This window comes from Rhopilema esculentum, chromosome 6 (genome assembly GCF_057945365.1).
Source record: "Rhopilema esculentum isolate cy_ngs chromosome 6, ASM5794536v1, whole genome shotgun sequence".
NCBI lineage: Eukaryota > Metazoa > Cnidaria > Scyphozoa > Rhizostomeae > Rhizostomatidae > Rhopilema > Rhopilema esculentum.
In genome coordinates, this window is record NC_142820.1 from 11,326,478 (window position 1) to 11,353,756 (window position 27,279).

The following is a 27,279-nucleotide window of genomic DNA, read 5'->3' on the forward strand; positions in this document are numbered from 1 at the left end:
GCTAAGACGCTTTAGGAGGGGGGCTAAACATACTAGAGACCAAGATCAAAGCAATTTTTTATCAATTTATGTACATTTTTGAAATTAGTTGGGGCTAAAGCTCCCTCAGTCTCTCCTGAGCAAAACACGAGGCCTGACAAAATAACTGATAAACAAAGTCAAAAAATCCACCAGTGATCAGTAAGTGGGATACATCCTTAGTCTAGCCAACGGTACCAATTTGAATGTGCTCACTGCAGACCCCTACCAAAAAACTAGCCAATAACCCCCTTCCCCGTGCCTGCCCCCAACTGGCTGTAGGCTGTCCATTTTCCTTTGCCACCGACCAGGCACAAGACAGTAACAACAGCAACCATTTATGCCAATGCGCATGCCCTCGTCGGTCATATTCATTCCCAAAATCACTAATGGAAGGTGGGAAGAGACCGTTCCACAAGATGCAAATATACTTAAAGCAAAGCAGATGATGCAATGTTATCTTCGAGGGTGCCTTTAAAGGAGAATTAGTATCCAGTTTATCAGAAAATTTCTTGAATTACGATCGGTTCTTAGTCTAAAGGTTTGCAGTGCTGCTTGCCGAAGCCCATGTGCGGAGCCTCGTTGTGTGTTGTTGATATCCTGATGGAAGGAGCCCTATCAATCGAGATCTAGAATGTGAATTTACGTGTACTGCCGCGAAGTTGAATTCTGCCAAAGACAGGCTATATCTCAATATGAATCAAACCTAAATGCTGATTCTAGGTCAAGGTGCAAATTCTGGAAGAGAACTTGGCTAGCAGACACGATCATGCCGCGTGAAGGAAAAAAGTTTACCATACCGAAAAAGGCAGTCACTCGTGGTAAATAAACTGCACATGTATACCCTATTTGCTATAATTTCAAAATGTACTGACACAGTTTATCAGGGCTGTGGGCATAAGATCACGATACAACGGTTTTTTGTAGTAGTCCTTGAATTTCCATATTTTGAATTGCTTGCATGCTTTATGTTATTCCAATGAATGGTTGACGTGAAGAACAGCTCTGGTTGGCTAGGGTTGTTTTCATTTCTTATCTCTCTTAGGCTTGTATTGAAATTTATTCTGCCATAAAATCACTTTTAAGGAAAATTTCTGTGGGGTTTCTCAAAGCATAAAATATATGGCAATTTTGGTGCTTTCTGTTTTTCTGTTCTTCAAACACAAATTTCATAGTCCAAATTGTAAATAATTGTGCTTTCTTAGAATTGTGCAAAGATTTGTAGAAAATACAGTTTCATCCCTGTAGAAGCCAGGAATAATACTGTTTTTGAAAATAGCACTGAGATAGTACTGAATGGTTGAATTTTTGAACACATTCTTTCAGTTAATATATGTGATTAAAAAGAAGATATTTTTTCAATTTGACAATAAGCTTGCAGCACACAAAAGTGGCCCTTCTTCTCTCACCAATTTTTTATTCTTCCCAACCAAGAACATGCCTGTTTTTGTAAATTGAAAGGTACTCTACAGCTCATCCCTGGTAGTGAAGGGGCTTGAAAGCAAGCACAAGCTATTGTTTGCCTCAAAAGTCATTGCAAGCAATAAAATCTTGCCAGAAAAAATTCAGGATGAAGAGAAAAGTTGCTTCATTTTCTTATGTATGTGTAAATTATTTTCATATTTTCCTGGATGTGTCCTGTGAAATGAGTGAGTTTTGAGAGGCAAGCCAAAGAAATCAGGTTTGATATTGTGCTTGTTTGTTTTGTTTTAGAGCTCCTTGAAAGATGTGATGAAAACTCTAGGGAGTACAAAAGTATTTCAGCAGAAATTGAGCATTCTTTATGGAATTCAAAGTGTGGTTTGCAGATCAACAGTATTGAAAGAGTCAACAATGAACAACTTGTTTCTCAGGTAAGAAAGTAGTTTTGCAATTCAATTTTGGAGTCCACATTTCGAAGCTTTAAATTAGAAGATAATAAATTTTCTTTGCCTGTCTCAACAACCTTTATGTCTTTTGGCATCTTTCACAACAGCTTTGTCCAGATTTGTAGATAAGTTTGAACAATTTGACTGGATCTTCAAGATAAGGTTTTCAATGGGGGCCATGGCACACAAAAAAGCAACTGAGATCAATTAGATATGCTCCTGAAAACATAAAGTACATAACATGGTATTTTAAATTTATGTTAATCAAATTTGAACCATCTTTTCAAATGATCATAATGTTATAATTTATAAGATTTGTATAAAAGTTTATACCACTAATCTTTTGACAACATTTTATACCCCAGGGTTTTCAGTGGGGGCACCCACCCAAATTTTCCTTTTGGGGGGATTAATCACACACCCAGAGATGATTATTTCTCCACACATCTAGTGGAAAATATTTACCTTGAAGAGAAAAATCTTCTAGTGATGAAAATAAATAATCAAAAAAGCATCCAAACTTCATAAGAATTAAAATTTCCATTTTTACCAATTTTCCAGAGTCAGACAGTGATGATAAAGTTTAGTTTTTAATAGAAAAACTTTATTGTTTTGTGCTATCCAATAAATTTGATTTGCATGCCCCACTCTTATCATGCAAGTTAATTTCTGAACATGAAAGCCAAGCCTTGTGAGGAGAGTTGCTCGAGCAACTCTGCATGCACCTAGAAAGTTCTAGGAGCTTGATTGATTGTGCACCTAGCATGTTAATGCCGTCTTAAAACTAAATGCAAAAAAACAAATTTTGTTATAGACAATATTTGATGATGCTCAATCGAGCACCTAGAAAGTTGAAGGCACTCAGTTTGTCAAGCTCCTGCTTTTTGCTTTTCACAAGGCCTGGTGAAAGCCCTATACTAATTTTTTTTATTTTGTGTCAATATCTATTCAATTGTATTTTTTCTCTTTCTTTTTTTATTTTTATTTATAAAAGAGTGTCTGTGTGTTAAAAAATTTCTAAAGGCAAGCATATTCGTTGCATACTTTATTGTAATTTTTTTCACTTGCACAGTTCAATCAAAAGAAGCTGGAAATGCAGAAAGAAAGTACATCAAGACAGCAGATGATATATGGCTTCAAAACAGTTGATAATCATGATCAGGTTTGTAGCCATAAGTTTTGCTGCATGCTTACATAATTTTATCATAATGTTATTTTGTACTGTTGGTTGTTTCTTTACTCCTTAAAGGGCCTCTCCAGCTGAATTTTGCACTTACATTTTATTGGCTAATCTCAATTTGTTTTCCAATATTTTTTACAGTTTGTGAGATATAAGCTCTTGCATTTCGATAACTGAATTGAATTAACTGACAAAAATTTTACAGTTTGGTGACACTGTGACGCAATTTGACGTCACCGTGTATTTCGTTAGTCTTGCCTCAAACCGAATCGAAGGACTGAGATTCGCAAATTGAACACTGCAAGTGATGGTACTCTCAGTTCTGTTCCACCAGCTTTTAGTTTGAGTATTTTAGACACCAATTCTGAAGCCTTTAGCTGTTCATCGTTTCTGGAGAACAATATGAGTATCAATTTTGATTAAATATACGCCAGGAAAGAGCTGGAACAGGAAGCCATAGCTTTACAGGCCTACACAGGTGATCGAAACAAAGTTGTGACACAGCATGGACACACCTACAGACTTAGAATGATTGTAAAAATTTGATATTTTTCGATCCTAAAAAGCTCCTGCTGTAGATTTAAATGCAGTTATCCATGGTGACCATGACTCCTTCACGATTCATTTGAAGATATACAAAATTCATGGCAAACGAGAGCCGCACATTGGGACGTCAGAATGTCACCAAACTGATTCCACTTTTGTTGTTTTTTTCTTGGAAAGGTGCAACTTTAAAGCCTTATAACTTCTAAATTAATTGGAATTTTGCAGAAACAATGACTTGCAAAAACAATGTCAAAATACACACATCAGATACTAACTATTTAGTTAATAAACATTATTTTTTTTGGCTGGAGAGGCCCTTTAGTTGCTGTTTTTCATCTTTATTTAAACTACAAATGTAAGGGCTAGACTTCAGCTGATCATACAATTGCTTTTAGACATTTTGATATTTAGATTGTTTCAATGTGTTAGAATATTGTTTTCCTTTTGCTTTAGGGGTTTGTAAAGTACTGACTTTTTTGCTAATTATAAACATGTCATTGCCTGTTTATTTTTCAAAGGTTCATGCCATCTGCTCAGAACATTATTTTAATTTTTCTTTGACTTATAAGTTTATGTGAGAAATTTGCATCTGCCATCAAAGCAGCTTTGTTTTATTAATTTATTAACAACTCAAAGAAGTACCCTATCATATGAATAGTTAACAAATAAGGATAAACCCAACTGCTATCTAGAGGTTAGTCTGGGAAAAGATTTTTTGGTATTGTTAGCACAGATGACATGACTTGTAGCAAGCACCAAACAGTGAAAGATGATGGAATAATTACATCCAGAGTTTCCCAATTTCAATTATAATAATGTAATTAATTGGCTATTTTATTAATATCTCCCTAACTAAATTTTCATTTGAAATCTTTGTTTAGGTTTTACTCGAGAAATTTGAAAGGATTGCTTTCTGACGCCAGAAGTTTGATTTTTGTTATTTAGATATTCAAATTGTTATGGTTCATACTCTCTTCATAGGCAAAGAAACTTTGCAAGACAGGCCTGCTGACAGGTAACGACACCAAGGTAACTTGCCTTGGTGATCCAGCTTGTGGTAAGTATGCAGTATGAGCATTATTCGCAGATTGCTTGCATTTGCAACACAATTTATCATGATGTTACACAATATCTGAACCTTGAAAGGGTATCCTGCTAGATAGTTTGTGGGTAAATTGGATACATTTTTAGGTTAGGTCTTACAGTTGCTCAAAACTTCTCAACTTCTTGCTTGTCTTATGGGAGCTATAATTATATGTGTACAACAAAGAAACTTTCACTAGTTAAGCCAAAATCGACACATGAGAATGCAAAGAAATACAGTCCACTCTTCGATTTTAATGCTTGATCAGAATTTGTGACCAGCTACAAAGAAACATTTGAATTTGTTTGTAAAAGCCGTTTCTTGTTACAAGTAATTATTTTATGTAAGGTAAAAATACATTGAAGTAGCTGTATTGCATTTTTAGAGAGAAGAATGTAAAAAGAGAGAGATTGATTGATTTGAGAAGAGATTTTTGGCTTTGGTCAAAGGCGGATTTAATTTGCGGAAATGATTGCCATAATTCTTTATGAAACTAGATAAGTTTACTTAAAGTTCACAGCAAGCCGGGTTAGCCAGGAAATTATCTAAAATAGGAATGTAAAACAACAAAACTATTTTGCGAATTTCTTAGCAATTTATGTAATTCAACAGCTTTTTCTGCTAAATAAATGCTGCTTAGTTAATTGTTTTTTGTTTTGTTCTATTGATGCTTTTTATAATTGCTTAGTTTTATTGTTCTGGAATGTATTGACATTCCAGATGAAGAATACATTAATTTGTTAAAAAAGTGGAAGCCACTTCAATGTTTGACTAAAGTGTAAGTCTCCAAAGCTGACCAAATATCCATTTGGAGGTAATGGAGAGTTTGCTGAAAGCCCAATCTGCAGTGAGATAAAAACCAGCGAAATGCGAAAAAGTTCCCGCGAAATCCGTTGTGGGCATGCGCAGTTATTTTTTGCTAGGATTTCGCGCGAAGAATTTCCCTGCAAAAAAAAGTTAAAATGGGTTTAACTTTTTTCGCTTTTCGCTTGCGAAATCCTTCAGCGGCCAATCATGTTTTATATCCATTTATCACGCTTCCAAACTTTACATTCCAATGTCGTGAGTTCAACAAAAGCATTCAGAGGAATTTTTTCACGTGAAGTATTTCGCAAGACTTTTTCTCACTGGAGATTGGGCTGAATACCAAGATAGGTTATCTTTGAATTATGCAAATGGTTTAAAAAGTGAAGATATTCAGCCTTATTTCCTGATTTGAAGTATCCAATATTCAGTTTCCATTAATTTTTTATATTCTCATTTGTTTCAGCTCGAATGCATGAAAAATTTGTGACTTGTTTTTGCTTATCTCCTGTGTAACAGCCAAATTTTTGAACAAAATCCTCTTAAATATAAGAGTTGATAGCTTTAGAAACGTCATTTTTTTATTTCAGCTAAACAATGCAAAGCAACATGCAAAGATCGTTTAAGTTTTTTTAACCTGTGTGGTACAGAAAGCTGTCATATTATGGCCCGTCTTGTCCTAAGTTTGACTTTTGCCAAAATAACAAATATCGAGTGCGATTCCAATGTCCTACATGCAATCGTTTATTCAGGAATTACTAAATTGCGTACTTCTTCACAGCTTGATTCAAATTTATCATTTCACGAATTTTAGGTGTATACCTCTCTCGGTGTGCTGATGTGTTGAGAAGGTTCCCTCTGAAATACAATAAGCAGATGATCATGGTTGTCTTCCAGATCATCAAAGTATGTTTTTGAATACCTTTATAGTAAGAATATTTCTTTTGTTACAATAAAAGTAAAAATGTCAAGTATTGGTTTGCTATGCTGTGATCAATCTTTCCTGAAGGTTGCATGGCATATTATCGAGGTATGACATATAGCTCAAAGATGAAATAGTTATTTTTTTGTGTTAGAATAAACTTTGCCTTAAATAGAAACAGCGAATCCTTATTCTGTGAATTATATATATGTGAGAATTGAGGCTGTCGCTGCAAAGTGTATGTTTAGGCCATCAAACGAGCCACCCAAGAAATTATTTTTAAAAAACAGTGATATTTAACTCTACAATCTTTTCATAAATACTCGTTCTACTGGCACCACAAAATGTGATACCTTGGTGTTACATCCATACTATTCATACTTTTTCCTGAAACGCACCTAGCGACTTTTCAACTCATTTTTTGTTTTGTTTGGATAGATAAGTAATTGAGTACATTTATTAACTTTAGAAACTTGGCACGTTTCCCCTACACACCTTGCGGAACGATTCGCCACGTGTCTCCACAATATCTCACAGCTAAAAGAGGGAGAATATTTTGCAACTGATTTAAAACTTTGCAACAATTTTTAAACGTAATAACTTAAATATTTGCTGAAATATATACATCCTTTGAAAAAGATTCTGAGTATTGTATTGTATTGTAGATTATTTAACGTTAGTTTTTACAATAGTGAATATACATTAATTAAGACTAACATGAAGCAATTTCAAGGATTGCATAAGAAAGTTCATTTACTGCAAAACGAGCATGCGCACTTGTTTTCAAGGAACCAAGTTTTGATCAAATTCTTAAATTGTCTAGTATTTTGTGCTGTCTTTATTGATTCCGGGAGTGAATTCCAGATTTTAGGCCCTTGAAAACTTAATGATCTGATACCATTATTGTGGGTTTGTTTCAATTTTTTAAGAAATATTCAACTCTTTTGTTCTATAGAGTCTCACTATTCTTACTTAAAATTCTTTGATAACAGGGTCGAATTTTGTCCATTGCTGAGCAGCATGGAAACAGTGGGGACCTTATAGAGCCAACACCGGACCACGAGGGACACATTTCAAGAGATTTTAGAAAGACAGAACCGAAATCTGTCAAAAACCCAAGCGCTTATTCAAGAATTTTTGACTCTTGTCAGGTTAATCTAAATTTATTTCAATTATATATTTGTTATTAACTAATATCTTTCTCTGCCTGCATTTAATTTTTCTTAACTCATTGCTCGAAGGGGTATCGTATGATTTTACCTTTGGTTCAGAAATAATTGGACTTAAGAAAATCGGTTTTAGACATCTCCCCATCTTCTAGTCCTTCTCCCAATGGTAAAAAATGTTTGTTGGCAAAGGATGAAAATGAGCTCACATACCTTGTTTTAATGATAAATTGAGTAGTACCTAAAGTGTGCGTCTTCAGAATCTATCTTTTAGAATTTTTGACATTTGACCACATACCAAGAAAAAACACCACAAAGTAACCCCCTGAAAGTACAAAGCTCCCTTAACCAGTTACCAATTGACCAAGATCCAGCAAGTCAAAGAACATTCTTTTAGTGGTAGATCATTGTTGTTTTGAGTGAGCTCGTTGGTTTTGAGCCAATAGTGAAAAAGCTTGTGCTCATGTAGCCATATGTCCGCCAGTTTTTAACAAATTTAGTTGATTTTGCACTTTTAGACCATGATGTTTTTACGCGTAAAGCAAAATTATTATTTTTAGATGAAGCCATTTAGCGTTGCAAATCCATCAGATTAGACCTCTTCAATACTGCATTGCTTTGCAGGCACCGATTCCTTAATGGATGCCTCAATCTTAGCTTCACTATTAATTGAAAAAGTTGTTCTGTTTTTCACAGATCTACCTTTATGAGATGAACAATGAGCTGGAAGAGTTCTACGTAAAAAGGCCGAGGCACTGTGTTCCGTATGCAGTTGTTTTCTATAGACTTATCCAAGAGTCACCACCAGAACCGTTGGCTGCTGAAGCAATCTCTAAGGTATTAACAAACATTTGTGCCAAGTATTAATGTTTTTGTATACACAACAATCAAAATACCCGTGGCAATACTGAAATCTGTTATACCCGAGAAAACCAAGCCTTGTCTTGCTGTTTTAGTTAGGACGGTATGAAAACTGCCTTATCTTGCCTGAAAAATTGCAACCTTGTGATATCTCAAACAGTACGAACTATAGTGTAATTTGGATCACAGGCTGTACGAAGTCTACCGCATTGTAGCATACCTTGATAAGGGAGCAACAAAGGCATCACGGATCACTTTAAGGCCCCATTGATATTAAGAAATTGAATATATTGCAACTGAATAGTTGGTTGTTTGGCCCTTTTTAGTATTCCTAATTACGGTTTTTTGAAGATGTTTGATGTTTTAGAATACAGCGAAGAATGATCTTGTAGAAAAGTCAATTATGTTTATCTAGTATTGTGGCCTTTAACTGAAATGATATTTTAACTAGTGAGGATTTTAATTATTTGCTTGAGAAAACGTCATTGCTGCAAGATGTTTTTCGTTCTGGGAATGTATTATTAGAGGGAGTTTTCTCTCCTTTGAAAAAATTGCAGCATGTTGTTTGGCAAAATTGGAAACAAAGTTAATATTTTTTTATTTGGTTTAAGTTTTGAGTTGAAACTTTCAAGAGCAATATATCCCTTGCTGTAATAATTCAAAATTAATTCATTTATATCCAATAGAGTCGCTTTTAGAAAACTTCCTGTAAAAATTTCCTGAGAACCTAGCACCCATGTTTTGATAACTTTTTGAATATTATTTAATTTAGCCTGTATACAGAGTCTGTTTTAAAATTATTGGTTTCTATAAGTATCACCGTAAATGTTGTTAAAATGCTCCTACTTAACAAACATTAAAGTGATGTTTTGTTCATATTTTTAGGCACCTAAAGATATAATATTCTACTTCCTTTTTACCTTGCCGGGGCACTTTTTCTTTTGCTTAAAAGTTTTCTGCCTTTTGCCTTAAAAGACCTCTAAAAACTGTCTTGAAACCTAGTACTTTTTGCAACCCTGTTCAAATTACTTTTAGTAGCACGACCCATATTATCTACAATAAGGTTATCTTAAAAAATTAAGACTTTTGAGTATCGTTGAAAATTAAGTGGAATTTATAGTTTTGATTGATTTTTTGCAAGGTGCCAGTTCAAAGATCCATAGAAACAAATGTACCTATAGCGAAACCTAGGCCAGAGTCTTCAGGTTTGTTGATGCTTCCGTTTTTCTTTTATCTCAAGAGCGTAATTTTGCAGTATTATCGATTGTGATAAGCTTTAATTAAAACGAATTCCTCTGTGCATGAAGCACCTAAAAATATTGTAATAGATTATATAGTCAAATGCTACAGTTCTAGTATTATTTACCTTAATGCAGAAAACGATGAGCGCTATTATAAGGAATTGGAGAATTCGCTAACCGTCTGGACAGGAAAGCTGTATAACAAATCGACGATTTTGACTGATGTGAAGATTATATGCCATACCAAAGAATTCTCTGGTCATTTGCCTATATACAGGCAAGTTGATTTGCATGTTGACTGTTTCCAAATCTTCTTTTTCTTTTACCATTCATTTGCTTATAAAGCATATACATAATAGGCCTATCGAACGAAATTTCAGGTTCTGTATCATAAAACCTTTCATTCCTGCTCCTTTTAAAGATTTGACCTCAATGAGCGATATAAGAAACCAATGACAGCTCACTTCCAGTCATACACTTATACCCAGTTGTGATAACTGACAAAGGGCAGTCTGCATCAAGCCAAAAAATGCGATATTATTGAATAATGATCAAGTCTTTTTTCATAACAACAGTAATTTCTTAAAAATCTTCCTTTTAACTCAGGCCATTCTTGGTTTTATCAATAATTTAATGATACTTTTGTGAAAACCTTTGACATGTTTTGTGCAGTAGTTTTAATAGCTACGTACTTTTTTATAACTTTAGCAACAACTTGACCTTGCGGATGAAAATGAAGCTCTCAACTCTGGAGGAGGCACTGCCCCATTCATTGTATACTTCACCGCCATTGAACTCCAAGTGTCCAAAAGGTTTGACTTTTCTCGTTGTAGAATCGACTTGATAATGTACAGCGTTATGTCATTGGTAAACTACACTTATTTTAAGCTAAGCTAGGAAAACCTAACGAAAGAAACATGAAACGAAACACCTTAAAAGTCCCAAGGAACTCTTTTTCTTGTTATCTTTGTCAATTAAAATATAAAATAGGTCCCTAATCGTCGAAAATAATTATTTCCACCTCATTTTCTTAAAAAGGATTTTTGAGTCGTTTCGTAAGGTCGGGGGCGACCAATTTCATGGCCTCTTAATTTTTGGTCATGTCAGGGCTCTTTTTCTTTTAAATGGTTTCTTATAAATCAACTGAGTGTACAGTGGTGCTCATCTAATTTGCAACGGTCCTACGCAATTAGGTATTCCATTTGACTTTGTTAATGCATTACAGTAATCATAGAGTTCAGGGTCAGATTGATAAATTCGAATTTTCATAGGTCGAGCTTGTTCAACTATACGTTAGATTTATCGAATGAATGCGAATGAAATGTTTTCTTGTTAATACTATTGCTTAATTGTTGCACATTGTAATTAGGTAATTTAGGTTATTGAGTTTTTAAGTGTTCTCTAATGCGGCAAACCTAAACGAGCAGATGGTCGCTTTTGACTGAAGTAAACCTGGAGGCAAAACTGATCCGATGTATCGAATTTGAGAAACCCCACCATGCAAACCCAAACTTCAAAGTCTAGGCCGAACCGGCAACTTTCTATTACAGTGCATGCTCTGGAAACAGCATAACGGGGGTATGTTTTGGGTACCGTAAATTCTCTTTCTAGCCCCTCGGGGTAAAAGGCTCTCACATGGCCCATGCTTAACGCACATCAAATCTTTGTCTTCGGATTTGTCGTGACTGGAAGAGACGTGGTGTGAATTTTGATTTAATGCGAAGTATTGAACGACCAATGGATAAAATGAAAATCTCTGTGTTTTGTCAAGTTTACTTATTTCGGCATCAGTGAAAATATGAGGTGGCAAAATTGAGAGGGGGGCTAATTAAATTTTTTCTTCTGAAAGGGGGCATAATTGAGGAAAAATCTCTTATTTCTTATTTCTTTCTGAAAGGGGGGCTAATATGAAAGGGGGTTAATAAGAGAGGGGGCATAGTTGAGAAGGGGGGGTTAAAAGAGAATTTACGGTAATTGGCAGAGCTCTATCGTCGTTCGATCCAGCAGTTTTGAATCAAGGCATATAAAAATGAAAAAAACCGCTATTGTGTAGCCAATAGGAGCTTATTTCCATCCTTAAGACTTCATAAGTAATATTTTCTTTAGTCAAGCGGCACTGATCGGGAAACCTCTACAGTCACGTGCTCGCGTTTATGATTGATCTATTTTGATGAACAACTGAGCACTAATGTTTTATTCACACTAAATAGTAACAGACGAAAAGCTTTAGTAAGTTTCAAAATGTTTGCTTTTTTCAAATGGATTTTTAAAGTTTGTACCTCTAATATATTTTTACAAACAGTATACTTCACGGTCTACCGTGTCTGTTGATGCGTTAAGGAAACCATTCTTGTTAAATCTAGTTTTGAATACTATTTATACAGACAATTTACTTTTTATTGCTTTTACTATAATCCCTTCAGTAAAGAGGTTCAACTTGAAAAATCTAAATCTAAGAATTTTTATCTACACTATTTAGATGAACCTGTTATTCGAGGGAGTTCGGTTGCTTCAACGTTAATTGACATATCATTTCCCTCATTCCAGTTCTGAAGAGAGGAAGAGAGTACCTGCATTGTGAAATGTGGCCGCAAAATAACCGCAGTACGAAATTTGCGTTGCTGAAGAGAACATTGAAGAAGAGATCAGAGGTACATCCTTTCTTTCTTTGAGAATATCCTTTCCGCTTTTGTAATGTTCAAAAGTGTGTTGGTATAACTTTTTTTAACTTTTCTGTTCATAGACTCCTTAATTTCTCGAATATACCCGAAAGTGGTTCCAAATCAAGTGCTTGTTCTACTTAATAATATCGAAAATTGGTTGTCTACTGCAAAAAAATTGACATTATTGCTTTTAGAAATAGTATTGTTTTATGAAACGTGTTGAAGAGCTGGAAGTACAAGAAACGAGATGATGAATAAAACATAAGGGTCTTGAAGTTAAGCTGTTAAGCCATCGAAATAGAGGCGGAAAGCTCCAAAGATTGTCCTTGTTCACGAGCAAAGGAAATCTTTGACTATTCTTACCGAAAGAATATTAATCCAGTATCGTGTAAACGGGTTAATTGTGATTGCCCTTCATGTGCCGCCATACAAGCAACAAACTCACTGATTTATTCAGGTAGATAGCTGAAACGTCACTAAAAACGTTGTTCACCAAGGACACAACTGAACTTGTGACTTGTGACGACTTAGTCGCTTACTTTTTCCAATTTTAGCTGTTTTATTGCTATTTTAGCTCCATTTTAGGAAAACTTTAGTTTATAGTGTAAAATAGCAAAAACAGTTTATCTGCAAAATGCATGAAAAAATTTGAGGCCAACTATTTTCATAAAAATTTTGGTGTTTTTCCGGTGTTTTGTGTGTACCAGAGGTATAATTGTTTTTTTTTTTAAATAAGAAGTATTGGCTTGTCTGGGGCCCTTCATTGAGCGGCAGTTGTATCAATTATTTGGTTTAACATCATTCAATTTGCTTTTCTAACTTTCCACGAAATTTCTTTTCTAGGTCTTGGTGTTAAAACTGCCACAGGGATACGATTTGTACATTTTTCCAACGGGCAATTTGACAAAAAGGCTCGGTAAGAATATATAATTTTAATAGTTATTTGATATTCAAATTATTTTATGGCCCTCTTAAGATTTAGCCTCTTAGAATGGTTAGCTTTGCTGTACTGAATTCGTTACCAGTAGGTAAAATTCTTCAGCTTTCAAAATCCAAAATTTCTTTGTTTTTATAGGGATAACACTCGAAGGATATCCGGAAACACTACATCTATTGTTTTCTCGCAAAACCTTTGGTATGTCTACATGTTTTCTTTAAACTGTATTACTTTGAAAGAACGCTCTAGACGTTTTTTTTAATTTTCTATGCTTTTATAATGGGGCCGACTATTTAAAGGGGGGGGGGGGGGTTAAAAAGGGGAGCCTGATAGAGGAGGCGTTTAAAAGAGGAAGCGAATTTTTCTTACTTGATGTTTAAGAAAAATATGAATAAAAAAATTTTTTCGACCTGCCTCAGGCATTGTACGGAGATACTTTTAGAAGAACCTTTAAAAAAAGACTGTTTTACCTATAGTTTCATTCACACTAACGAGCTCAAGAATTTTGCTTTACCGTTTTAATAAAACTTGAGGAATTAGTTTTCTATTGACAATTTGTCGTTTTAGCTCGCAGACAAGATTATTTTTGCTTTTTGGATTTTAGAACGCTATGATTATTTTCAGAGGAAAAAAAGCTTGAAATTTTTCCTTTTACTTAATTGTTGCTGAACATTGTATTCTAGACGAGCACACAATTTTACGAGAGAATCACAAGTTCTTAAAAGACGCTCGATTGATACTCGACTCAAGACTTTTAGAACTTGAGAAACTTAAACTGACAACACCAGTTGCTGTGCCTCCTCCTGTAGTCGATGTCAACGATTCGGAATCTCCTTTTGATGACGAGAATGAATGGACGGAATACCCTTTATTTTTTTCACTTCTTGAAAAGAACGAAATAACGACCAGGATTCAACGTGCCAGATATGCAGCTGATAAAGAAATGATTTTGTCTGAAAAGCAGAGATACAAGCCAATTTTCAAAACTCCGTATTTTACAACAAAACCAGGAGGAATTCAGCTGCTCAGCTCAGGGTCTGATCATCAAGAGACCTCGAGACATATTCACGAAGATTTACATGCACAACACAAGCAAGACATTGGGAAGCGTACTGACCCAAGGTATATTGCGCGCTCAAAATCAAGTTCAATTTCTGCATCTCATCCTTCGGTACCGGTTCCATATTCCCATGTTCCTCAAGCTTTGTCACATGCTGCAAAAAACAAGCAACCAAAAGACCCAAGGATGCAGCATTTCATGCGCAACAAAAGGTCAGTTAGTTACAGCGGGGTTGATCAGGACAGAATGCACTTTGGTAGAAATTCTGCAACATCCCATGGTAGTGTGGAAACCTTGACAAGAACCAATGCGTTAAAACAGGCTGAGGGTAAATCAAGACCTGATGTAATTTCTGATAGGTCAGATCGACTGCACGTTGTGAGTGCAGTAGGTTCTAATGTTGACTTTGCGAGTTCCGATTTACCTCCAGACATACAATACGACTCGGTATCTCAAACCTTAGCTACTAATCTTCGTACTGAGATGCCTAGGCCCGCATCACATGCCGGTCATATTTTAAGGGAAACTCGTTATACTGAAAAAAGATTCAAGAGTGCAAGTGGCAACACACATGGAGATGAAGATATTCATCCTGCGAACAGGGGGTTGGAAAATTGTCCTGATAGTTTTAGTGCAAAAGGGCTCCACTCCTATTATAAACAAATATCTGAGCCGACTTCCCAAATGGTTAATATTTCTAGAGAAGCTGGGTTTACACCGCGCACAGAAGCTGAAAAATATCCCAGGGATGAAGATCTTCATTATGAAAAGGAGAGATCGGAAAAGCAGTCTGACAGATTCAGTGCAAAAGGGCCCCATCCTTATCATAAACAGATTGCTGAGCCTTCATCGCAGATTGATTGCGTTTATAAAGACAGTCGTTATCCGTTGCAATCAGAAACTGAAAGCGGAAACAAGGATGGAACCGATAATAGACACAGAGATTCAGAGCGTTATTACAACAGTGAAAGGTTTGGCAAGCCTTATACTAGCTTTGTTGCTAAAGGATCTGCCTATAGCCATAATCAGGTATCTAGAGTCTCATCATATGTAGACAGCATTTCTAGAGAAGCTGTTCTTCAATCGCAAAAAAAGAAATCTGGGACCGAAAATAAACACTTTGATGAACCTGAATATAGACACATGGATGTAGATCTTTATCCTGAAGATGAGGCATTGGAAAAGCGCCATACCAGTTTTGATCCAAAAGAGCTTCCTCTATATCGTGAAAATATATCAGAGCCTTCATCTTTGTTGGATGGTGCTTCCAGAGAAAGTGGTTATCCGTCCCAATTAGAAACTGAAAATAGACTCAAGGATGGAAGCGAGAATAACTATAGAGAAGCAGATCTTTATCGTGAAACTGTGAGGCTGGAAAATCGCCATCGCAGCTACGCCAATCAATGGTCTGTTTCTAATACGGATACAAACGAAAATTGGGAAACTCATTCAGATACTTTATATACAGAGAAAAGTTCTACTCCAACAATAGTTGAAGCAAAGAAAATAATGGCTACTGAAAAGCCAAGAGACCCACGCCTTAAGCTTAGTATTCCAAAGATATCCAGTGATAATACCCAGGCACTAGAAGCCACTAAAGCGGTCAGTAGTGACATACCAGACAATATTCCATTGTCAAGTATTTCTGCTGGTGGCACATCGAGTGAGGCATGTACATCGGTGTCTCATACGACTTCTGCGCAGAGTGTGTTAAACAGTCAGAATTTGAAAGCTAGTAGTGAAAGAGATGAAGAAAAGACTAAGGAGAAGGTTTCCAAACCGCCAGTAAAAGACCCGGCAAAGGAACCTCGGTCGTCACAGAGTTATGAGCCTAAGAAATCAATGGATGGAGTACAAAGCAAAGCAGAAGAGAATGGTGCGATTCAGACTGGTAAGCCACTGGGTTCAAAAAAGCTTGACAAAGGTGCAGGCTCCAGATTTTCCACCAGTCATTTTTGGAAACAAAGCAGTATTGCCTCACCACAAACAGAAGGTTTACAACAGAGTGGCCAAAATCAAGATCAGAATCAAATTAAAGCTCCCTCAGACGTCCTTACGGCACCGCAAGTGACACTACCCTTATCCGATGCAAAAGCGACAGTACATGTAGGCAATAAGGTTGATGGGTATGAAAATGCTAGAAAAAGTTCAGAAAAAGACCAACAAGCTTTACCGCCACCTCCATTACCACCAGTACTTCGTAATCTGCTGTCAGTGTCACCGACTACAGATTCACAACCAGACATCCCCAAAGAAAGTGACCCTGGAAAATCACAAAGCGTATTGTATCCGGCATTTATTGCAACCCCACCAATTCAAACTGCAGCTCTCGTGCAAGCTGCTAGAGCTTCTGCCCTATCCACTGTTCCCAACCATCCGATTGTTAGAGAACTTACTCAACGAGGAGTTTTGCCAGGTTTTACTAAGGGGAATGCATTGAACAACGCTGAACAGATATTATGTTCAGGTCTGGCACCGAATATCCCATCCATTCCACTGCCCGCACCCCCAGCGCCGACTGCCTTTATGCAGAGCTTTAACCTTGTTGATCCCCTGAACCGTAGTACCAATTCACATGTTGGTTCGACTTTCGAAGTATCTACATCAAAAATTGGTGAATTTGTCAGGTCGCATGAAGACGATAAAACTGCGCTAACAGGAGTTGATTGTGCTGGCAAGACAAGCGGTATTGCTACAGAAAAGAAGGTAGAGAATGCAAGTGTGCTACCTGTTGACAGTCAACCTTCAACTGAACTGAGAAAGAAAGAAGGCCGGAAAGGTCTTGAATATGCTGGAGTAAGTGATCAAGATCCAAGCAGCCACGACGAGACGATGAAGAGAGAGCAAATTGATCAGAATGGGCGTGACAGTCAGCGCAAAAAAGACCCAGTGAACGATGCTAGATTAGTTTTCAATGACCGGACATTGTCTGGTCAGTTGAGAACGGCATCAGGCTCGGCAGAAATGCCTGTTAATGAAGAAAGAGCGGGAAAGATAAAGGATTCTGTAGAAGCCTCTCAAAATGATTCAAAACAGAACAAAAGCCACATCTCTAATGAAGACACTAACAGCGAAAGATGCACCAGTTTGAGCAGTGATGTCTCTACAGATTCTAGTAGGACAGAGAAGTCTCAATTAAATAAGCGACGAATTCAGCATGACGAGCACCCAACAGAAGAAAGTTTAGAAGAGGATAAAAATCATTCTCAGAAGCCAAAACTCAGTGGCTCGTTGAAAGACAAAGACAATATTCTCATAACAGTTATTTCAAGTGATAAAGATACATCCAATAGGGGAATGAGTCAGGGTAAGGAACGGGTACCTGTGGTTGCTCCACCCAGTGGGAAGGAAGATTTGCGAAAGAAAATAAACGAAATTAGAGAAGAGAGAATTAAAAAACAGGCAGGTTTGCACGGCCCAGGAGAGATCAGTGACGGTAACGATCATGGTGAAAATGCTGAAAAGGTTGCTGAATTAAAACAAGATAGTGTTTCAGATAGCTCTCTAAGAAAAGAAAAGAAGTCACGAAGGGTTGTAAGGGAAGGAAGGAAGAGAAGGCGAAGTAGATCGAGAAGTGGTGACGGACAAAGAAGCTCGTCTTCGTCATCAAGAACGAAGGCAACTCACAAAAGCGTCTTTAGAGATTCTCGAAGAAATGATAGAGCCGATAGAAGTTATGACAAAGATTACAGGCGAGAAAGGAGCCCTGAGGGATCCCGCTATTACAGTAGTAGCGAGAGAGAGTCTCCTAAAGGTAAATATAAACGTGGCAGAGAAAAAAGGCGTCGACGAAGTTCTTCATTATCCCTATCAGATTCAGCAAGTGATCTTAGTCCATTGAGCAACAAGCGTTCTAAGACGTCTTCTAGACCAGCAGAACCAGACTCAAGACACCCACAAGTCTGCAAAGATGACGAAAAGAAAATCCCGGCTGGTGCTTCTGCAAGTGGCAATATCATGGATGTACAACCTATACCTACTATAGAGGAAATGGTGGCAAAGAGTGCATTGAAAGGACTAGAAAGCAACGTTAAAAACACCGCGACGGCGGTTCCTTTTGTGCAAAATAACGTGGTAGTCCCCCCGCGCGGACAAACGACCTCTGTGAATTGGTATGATACGGAAGAGGTAATGAAGTATGGTGTCAACGAAGATGCGTTGAGTAATGCTCCCAAAGCAAATAATACAAAGGTGCCTGAGCAAAAGACACCTGATAAACATGAAGCATCTACCGTCAACTACAAAGCCAAAGAAGCTGGGGAAGGTGTGGTTTCAGAAGACCAAATTTTTGATGAAATTTACAGCCCGTCATCCCCAACAGGCGATTTCGATTTTAGCAGACCAGCAATTCCTGATCTCGTAATTCTACCAAACCACGCTTTCGATATAAGAAAACCACAAACCGTTCATGGACATTCTGCCAAGGTACCAGGCAAAGGTTGGTTGGCCACGGTGGGGGATTCGCAAGGTTATGGAGATGGTAAGGCGGAAGAAGCAGAATGCACCGCCACTGTTGATATGGAAATATCGGACGGTGGAGGTTCGCAAGATAGTATCTCAAGCGCCTCTAAACGGCGAAAGTCTTTTGACAGCGAGGACGAAAGCCAGGAAAAAGGTAAGCAATTTGATTATGACATCCTCAAATCATTTTTTTTATAAGAATTGTTTGAAATATCATTTTTTACTATTCGATGTAAATGTAATTTGTTTGTAATTTGTAAAATGTAAATGTAATGACTTAAAGGATGGTTTATAACGCTGGATCTTCTTATGACTTAAAAGGTGCCCATGGATATGGATGAAAACTATATATGGAAGAAGACTATATATGGAAGAAAGCTATATATGGAAGAAAACTATATATGGAAGAAAACTATATATGGAAGGAAACTATACATGGAAGAAAACTATATACTTTATTCCGGTTAACATTGATTGTAATCTACCATCCCTGAATAAAGCTTTTTGGATATTCCTGATACTCAAAAAACGATGATTTCCTGATTATCAACTTGGATAAAGATTGTCTAGTGTAAACTATCCAATTAGGGGCCCGTCGACTGAAGATGTAAACTACCCTTTATTTTGCCTTGATGTTGCTCTAAAGCACAATTCAAGATTGGCTCACCCTTCTTTCAAATTCATCTTGAAATAAAGTCAAAGGTATTATTTGATTTTTCAGGTAAATATCTCTTTCACATTATAAACTCTTTTTTTAGCCGATGAAATGAGTACTCCTGATGTCGAGGCAGATAATTCCCACGTAAGTATATTTTGTATCTAATCGTTTTTTTTTGCTTATTAACCTGCTGAAAAACCTTTATCGTTAATAGCAAATGAACTGTTACAAGCAAAATTTTGAAACTGTTCAAAAGGAGAGAATTCACCGTATTTCGTTGAATTTAAATTTAATATGCTTTTATTTAGAAGATGATATTCGACCACATGGCATTTAAAAATAATCGAAGAGCTAGTATTATGGATAGTAAATATCACCTGTAGCTATGGAAAATTATTTTTCAGGGACCATCAATAATTATGCAAAGTTTGATGTCATCATCACAGAACGCGGCAAAGGTGCTGTCGAAGAATCTCGTCATTCAAACTGGCCAACATTCAACCCCAATCTCAGGCGGTATTGGGTAAGTCAATTTTTAGAATGCATTTATCTTGCCGGTCTCAATAATGATGAAAAAAGCTGATAGGAACGATATTATTTAGCAAGAATTGCAGTGGTTCCTATCTTATCCTGTGACTTTCCATCGTTGATGTTACTCCGAATCTTATTTAACGTGCAGAGAACACGGAGCCAGTGAGAGAGACAGTGTGTTGCCTGTGTAACTCTGATGTGAACTGAACTGAACTGACTAACATACAAATTAACATACTTATATACAAAATAGATGTGCTGACTAAGGATGAGTTAGGATGATATTATAATGATGTAATGGAAAAGGAAAGATCTAGACTTGGGAAGAAATCAGCATGACATAGATGGGTGAATTCGTAAACAATGGTGAAGGGAATGTCCTGTGGTAGATGATGCCGTAAATGACGTAAGTTTATGTCATGGCAATGGCATGATCGATGAAGGAATAGGAAGTGCGTGTAAAATGGCCTAAGTAGAGTCACTACAAGCTATCGGGTGCTAGTTAGTTTTAGGTGTGAATATTATGCACCAGGTATATTTGCTATACGATGGAGGCTTTGCAATGGCTGCTAAAATATTCAATGTGTTCTTTGAATAAGGTAAATTATTCCGTGATCCGTGATCTGTTGTTTTAATGATTGCTCTACCACGCTGTTCAAAGATGAATTTTTTCCTTTCTTTATCATAAATCGTTAGTATAAATTGTTGGTACCCGACGATGTATAGTCAATTCACGGATTGGCCTTCAAGAACACTTTGGCATAAGGCTTTTTGTAGGTGGACTTGGATTTGAATTACCAGCGTATGGCAAAAATAAGAACTTGATCACTAATGTACCATTGACTGAGGGTGCCTGAATAATATGATTAGGAAAAGGAGATCGACAATTCTCCTTCAAGGTCTTTGAAAAAGTATTAAGTTCGATTCTCAAACAAGCGAAGTTTGCTAAACTCGAAAAGGGTCCAAAGGCCCCTTGATATATATTGATCTTTAGTTGCTAGTCAAACTGGTTTTGAAAGACAATAATTTCTAAAGATGACTATTGTTAACTTGTGTGTTGTTAGGATATAACGCAACTAATTTAATTTACATGAGAAGAGAAAATGTTATGTTTGTGCAGAAAATGTTTGCAAAAAATGCATGCTTGATGGGTAACATTGTTCACTGAACTTGAGAATAGTTTTGCGATTTTGTATTGATAGATCTTTTTTTGCAATATGATCATTAACCATTATAATTTCTGGATCAAAATACCCAATCTGCTCAACGGGATACTGAGAATGTGTTTCGCTTGGTATGCTATATTTGTTGCTTTGGTTGCTTCAATGAAAGTGCCACTTTCAAGTAGCAGTCGTGAATTTGATTGGAAATTCTTGCCAACAAAGGCGTCAGGTGGTATCCAGGGTAATAAATGACGTCAATACCCTTAGTAATGAATACCTTACGATTATTTTGGGAAAATAGTTTCTTTATCATTATTATTGATGAACGGCAGCCTTTATGTCCATCAATTCTTAGGCCATTCTTTGTAGGAATTCACTTTACCGTCTTTATTAAAGTAACAAAGTACTTTAACTGTTTTTTAAGAGAATCGTAAATTTATTTGTGAGTTTCCACCTACCTTCAGAATATGATTATGATTATCATGTTGATCTTAATCCTCTTAAGGAATTCCTTTGCAGCTAATAATTTTGAAGATCGCTTGGCTTGCAGAATTACAAGCTTTTTGCTAATGCCAGTAATCGCAAAACATGCTCGAGAGACTAATCTATATTTCTCCGGCACAGACTAATGGCCATAAAGGTCTGTTGTTTGAAAGTATCATCATCGACTAAGTGTTCGACTACAGAGCCTATGTTTTACAAACCATATATTGTCCCTTGCTTCCATTTTCTTAATTTAACAATGCAATAAAAGACTTTCAATGTTTTATCATTTTGAATGATAACTATCTTTTCTATTTTTTAGTAAACATTTAGAAGCAGCCGTCTTTTCCAAAGAAACTTTGCCGAATCACACAAAAGATCGCTACAAGCAGCAAGAAAATAACGATCTTTCCAGCCCTAGTCAGACTAGTTCAATCTCCAAAGGTGTTCCAGTTCCTCTTTGGGAAGATTCCAGTGCTTCAGAAAACCGCACCCAAATTTCCACGGAAAAATCTGTTGTACGTGTCAGCTGTAGCACTAACATTGTGCCGGTAGAAACGTCTTCGTTAGACAGTGAACAAAGAAAGGAATTAGAAAAGAACTTGATCCGCAAAGAGAAGAGTGGCTCCCTGTCCCGTCCTTGGATAGGTACGCCGTGGATGGACTCTCACTTTGTTCCTTCTAGCGAGTCGCAGCTATTAAGAAAATCTAAAGATAGTACTGCTAAAAGTGTGAAGGATGCGAAAGGTAGGAATTCAAGACCAGGTCTTGAAAGTTCATCTCTGTCATTTACTGGTCACGAACACGGTTTAGCACGTGTACGACACTGCATAGAGCACCAAGAAAATTTTGACCGGGTAGGGAGCCATTCTTTTATTGACAAAACACGCCAAAGGGCAAACTACAGCTTGCACCATAAAGATGGAAGCAATTTGAAGACATTGCCAAAGAAGATAGCACAGAGGCTTATGAGGCGTAATTCACACGATTCTGGTATAATTGAAGGTAATTTCGTGGCTGAAGGTGAATATATTGACGAACGTGCTAGGTCACCGAGTAGGAAGGGCAGTATGGAGGAATTTGTCCCAAGGCATCGTTTTCGAAAAAAGGCTACGAATGCTCGCCCAACACTAAAATTGAACGCTGGATTAAGGAAGGATTCAAAAGATAAAACTAGAGAGGCATATTACTTTGATGAAGATGATTCTAGGGGGAAACGTTTAAGTCGTGGTGGGAGAGCTGCTAGGAACATGCGTCCTGTAGAGCTTATGGAAGAAGAGTTCGAGGAACAAGCAGGCTCAAAGTATTATCGAAGAGGCCAATATCTGCATAGTCCAAGTATGGAAACCAATGACCAAGACTTTGTTGAAGAAAGTCAGGTTGACTCCCGAAGATCACATTATGAAAGAATACAACCAGAATACGAGGAAAGATGGTTTGATGCAAAGAGAGGGCAAGTACTTCGAGATGAACGTCTCTGCCACACTGATGATCATATAAATAGAATCAAAGAAGACGTCTACGATCTCTATAGGGAGGAGGAGTTTCGTGCTAGACTTTCTGATTATGATGATGATAGAAGTTATTCGAGAGAGTATCATCGTTATGGCGACGAAGAGCTTAATGATCAAGACTATCTACAAAGAGATGCACAGCAGGATTACAAAGAGGTAGAGTATGATAGACTGAAAACGTATTATGACGAGAAAGAGCCGTACTATGACGAAGATCGGCGTGAGATTAGGAAACCGGAAACTAGCAGTTGGTCAGCGCGAGACAGGCGAACTCAACGTAGCCAGAGAGTAGTAGAAAACTACAAGGAAGATTCTGTGCATTATGATGACTACCCTGTTGAAGACGAACAAAGTGATCGTGACTTAAGGGATCAAAAGTACAGCATGAGGTATGCTGATGAGGATGGCGCTGGTGATGATGATCCTGCGGGCAGGCGTTCGGGACTTCCCGAGCGGCCAAGGGCTTTGATTACCGATGACGATGATCGTAGATCTTTTGATGGAGATATAGAACGTGAACGCGAGTATTTAGAAAGACAGCGTCAGATTTTTGAAAAATATCAAAAACAGTACTATAATGACTTTGATTCTGAAGATCAAAGAAGCTACGGTAAAGACAACAAACAGCACCTCGGATACAAAGAAAGGAGTCCATACGAACAGAGAAACGAGTATGACATGCACGATAGAGAACGAAAAAGAACTGGAAGATCTTACCTAAAAAATCCGAGATTGGATTCCCCGAATCGCATATCTTCAAGGCGAACTGATTCTACTCAACCCCCATCTCTTCTTGATATCAAAGTACCTTTCAGGCCAGCCGATGTCGATCTTGAAGAGCTCGAGCGAGATTTAGACTTTGTCAGCGATGCTCCTCCACGAGGCTTGAACTCACATCGAAGAACTGAGGTTTTATATGATGATTTTGAGAACCAAGAAGAGGATTCATCTTATTCCACATCGAGGCCTTTGGATGTGATTTTTAAGAAGAGGAAAGCTGAACAACGACGGAAGGATGACGATAGGCCTTTTTTCGGCGAGATGGTTGGCGACGAAGGGCTTGATGCTTATTCGATGAACAGGTCAGCTCGATTTTCGTGTTTTAAGAGAGTTTAGAAAGTGGACGTTGAAAGAAAAATTTCATTTGAAATGGTATTCTTCGAAATTCCTGGACGCTAGAGATTGAGCTCCCTATAGCTATATTTACATTGACGATAATTGATAATGCCATCGAAAGGTGCTCTATGCTGTGTCGTTAGGCCCTCAGCTGCTGATTTCGCCGATGAATACTCATTGAATGTATTCTCAAAATCTTTTTCAATGGATTTCTTTGCAGAATTTGGATTTTATATAGCAGGGATCGAGATAGGGGGGGGGGGCAATGGCGTTCTAAAATTTAAAATTTTTCATTTTTTGAATCATTCTTTTGAATAAATATCTTGATGACTTAAGAAACTTTGTGTAGCCTTGCTGACAGCCGACGGTTTGTATTGGTCTTGATTGAAAGCAATTCCTCAAAGCCTAGTTTTCACATTCCTTTGCGATCTCATCAGATTGGCAAAATTAGGAAGAATTTTTTCTCCACAAATTTCCCATTTGCCCTTTATCTCGGTTCTTGTATTTTCCTTTATTACTTTCGTTTAGAAATTTTGATTTTGATTTCAGTATTGGAAATAATCTAATCTCTAGTATATCACCTAATGTGTCGTTTCAATCAGTACTGCAACATGCTCTTTTCGTTTTGTAATAAATACGTTTCATCTCCAGGAGAATCCCGTTTGGAAAACAAAGATTCAAGCCAGAACCAAGGTACTACGACCAGGAAGAATGGCCATAGCAAACCTAGTGATTCTTCTTTGAAAAGCAGGTGGGACGTAAAAGGTGGGAAAACTTTAAAGAAAGCCGAAACTGTTACCGTGTTGAAACCAGCAGCTGCAATCAACATAACAGGCCACGTTGAAAATGCAGGTGTTTTGAATTCTTCCTCGCCCAGTGGAAAGAGCAACGCTCCTGTGCAAGTGGAGTACATTTATAAGAAAGGGGCGGGTAACCGGGTAGGAACTGACCAAAGCGTTTATCAAGCTCAATCTACCAATGAGCCCCAAAATAGCCATTTTACACCATCAGGGTCCGATATGGATTTGTCTTCAATAGACAGTGATGGCTGTGATGATGAGATTAATGATAAAGCCACATGTAATGGAGCCATTGTCCAATTGTCAACTGACAAGCACGTCAACCAAGCTCAATCAAGCAATGACCCTCATCTTGCGAATTCCGGCTCAGACATGGAACTGTCTCCGTACGAAGAAGAAAGCAGCATTGATGGAAAAGCTGACACAGCCTTGGCAACTGTAGAAGAATTATTCGATGGAGATAGAAGCATAGGACAATCAGTGACTCTGAATAGAAGTTCTGAAATTTGTCCACTGACAGGCAACCAAAGGCATGGGAGACTATTTCCCAACTTACATACGTTAGGCCATATCCACTGTGCTAAATCAAAACTATTTGATAAAGCTGTCACCGATGTTTTCAAAAGCTTAGAAAGCCGAATATTTAAGCTAAAAATGAAAAAGTAATATAATTCGAAGAGGATTGAACATTTGTAGATGTATTCTTGTTTGCCCTAATAGGCCCATTTTCACAGTTTTGCTTCAGTTTGTCAGCGCTGACGCTGCTGAGTTTTATAATGTTTGAATTTTATGAACGTTGTTAGTATTCTTGTTCGGTAGGATTCCCCAATTCATGGCAAGAGTTGTATCTTTTCAGAGAAACCTTGGAAAAGCCAGTCAGTAGCTAGTTCCTGCCCCTTTGATTTTACTTTCTACCAATTCTGTAGAAGCCAAACTTGCATTTTTAGAATCACCTTTCGTAAACAATTCATGTTTCTACTAAATTTACCAAATAATTTTTTGGCTGATGTTCCATGCTCTGAAACAACTGTCATTTTCCAGCATCTTAACAATCCTTCTACTCAGGTCCAGTTTATATTGATAGTGAAAATATTACATATTTTAAAAAGGTTGAATCTAAATAACTTCAAGCTCCATTATAATACCTAGGCCCCGTTCACACTTGACCGGATGGCTATCATTGCCTAATAAATCGAACACTCCGCAGGGGAATTTCGATCTCGACTTGCAACAAAAACATTCATTTTTCTTGCAATGTATTTCTTATCACATCTTGTTTTGAGCAGAATCTCTTTCCAATAATACCCCTCAAGTTTCCGTTTGAACAAGTCTTTTACACATTCAAACGATTTACAGCTCTCGTCTACTGAAGAAAGTTGTATACACAGAATAATTTTTCTTTTTCTGTAGTTTCGACACAACTTTGTTGTGGAGTATCAATACTTTGAATATACTTTTTACAGTTTTACATAAATTAAGTAGATTCGCTAATGGCAGATTTAATGCCAAACAATAGAAAAACGTTTGGATTAATGTGGGGGCTGCTATGACAACAACCTATATACCTGGTATGGTGTGACCGAATGAGCAGTCTGGTGCTGTTGAATAGAAAGCATCGTTGTACGGTATTATGTCAACGGAGTCCTAGGTTGCTCAAAGCCCACTGCAGAATTTTTACAAAATGTTTCTTATATATGAAAGCACTTTCGTTGCGATATTTTAATGTAAATTTGCCACCTTTACCTTGCTTTTTATATCTTGATTACCATACGTCATATGTGCGCAGTTTTATGCTGTTATGTTATTGCATATTTGTTAACTGCTTTTACAACACACGTGTTCTTGGTTGTTTAGGGCTCCACGTAGATAAGGTTGTCGTTCATATAGTTTTTGCGCAGATCTTCAGTTGTTCCCTATAGCAAGGTGTTATTGTCAAATTTGGCCTTCAATTGAAAAAATAGTAACCAGATGTTCAAATTTTGTTCCTGTTGTTTTGAGATTCTATCGACTTGTTCACTGCGAAACATGCAACTATTTTAACTCTACGTGACGCGTGCTAAAAAGTTCTACCTCAGCGATCATTAGAACTTTCTAGAAGCTTCTAATTAGCTAACAATAGAGCAGCAAGCAATCTACTCTAACTACGCGTCCTACACTAGCTACTAATTATGAAGGTCATTAGCTTACTTACAAAATCAGCAAT

General features: G+C 37.2%; 1 protein-coding gene across 3 annotated transcripts; it reads left to right on the plus strand.

Annotated features, from left to right (window-relative positions):
* The first annotated feature begins 370 nt into the window (after positions 1–370).
* Positions 371–27,057, plus strand: LOC135686104 (uncharacterized). Of its 3 annotated transcripts, none has more exons than XM_065202273.2 (18): positions 371–839; positions 1,732–1,871; positions 2,959–3,048; positions 4,594–4,669; positions 6,315–6,406; positions 7,415–7,573; positions 8,285–8,425; positions 9,591–9,654; positions 9,826–9,967; positions 10,399–10,502; positions 12,238–12,341; positions 13,197–13,269; positions 13,429–13,488; positions 13,974–18,965; positions 19,570–19,613; positions 19,874–19,992; positions 21,969–22,393; positions 24,928–27,057. In XM_065202273.2, exons 1-18 carry the CDS (start codon positions 788–790, stop codon positions 25,740–25,742), a joined length of 7,692 nt encoding a protein of 2,563 aa, XP_065058345.2. In that variant the 5' UTR covers positions 371–787; the 3' UTR covers positions 25,743–27,057. The 3 variants fall into 3 exon arrangements, with proteins under 3 accessions (XP_065058345.2, XP_065058343.2, XP_065058344.2); XM_065202271.2 differs by having other exon boundaries at positions 21,969–24,242; positions 24,928–25,138; XM_065202272.2 differs by lacking the exons at positions 371–839; positions 1,732–1,871; positions 2,959–3,048; ... (4 more) ...; positions 9,591–9,654; positions 9,826–9,967 and having other exon boundaries at positions 10,400–10,502; positions 12,170–12,341; positions 21,969–24,242; positions 24,928–25,138.
* Positions 27,058–27,279: the final 222 nt, after the last annotated feature.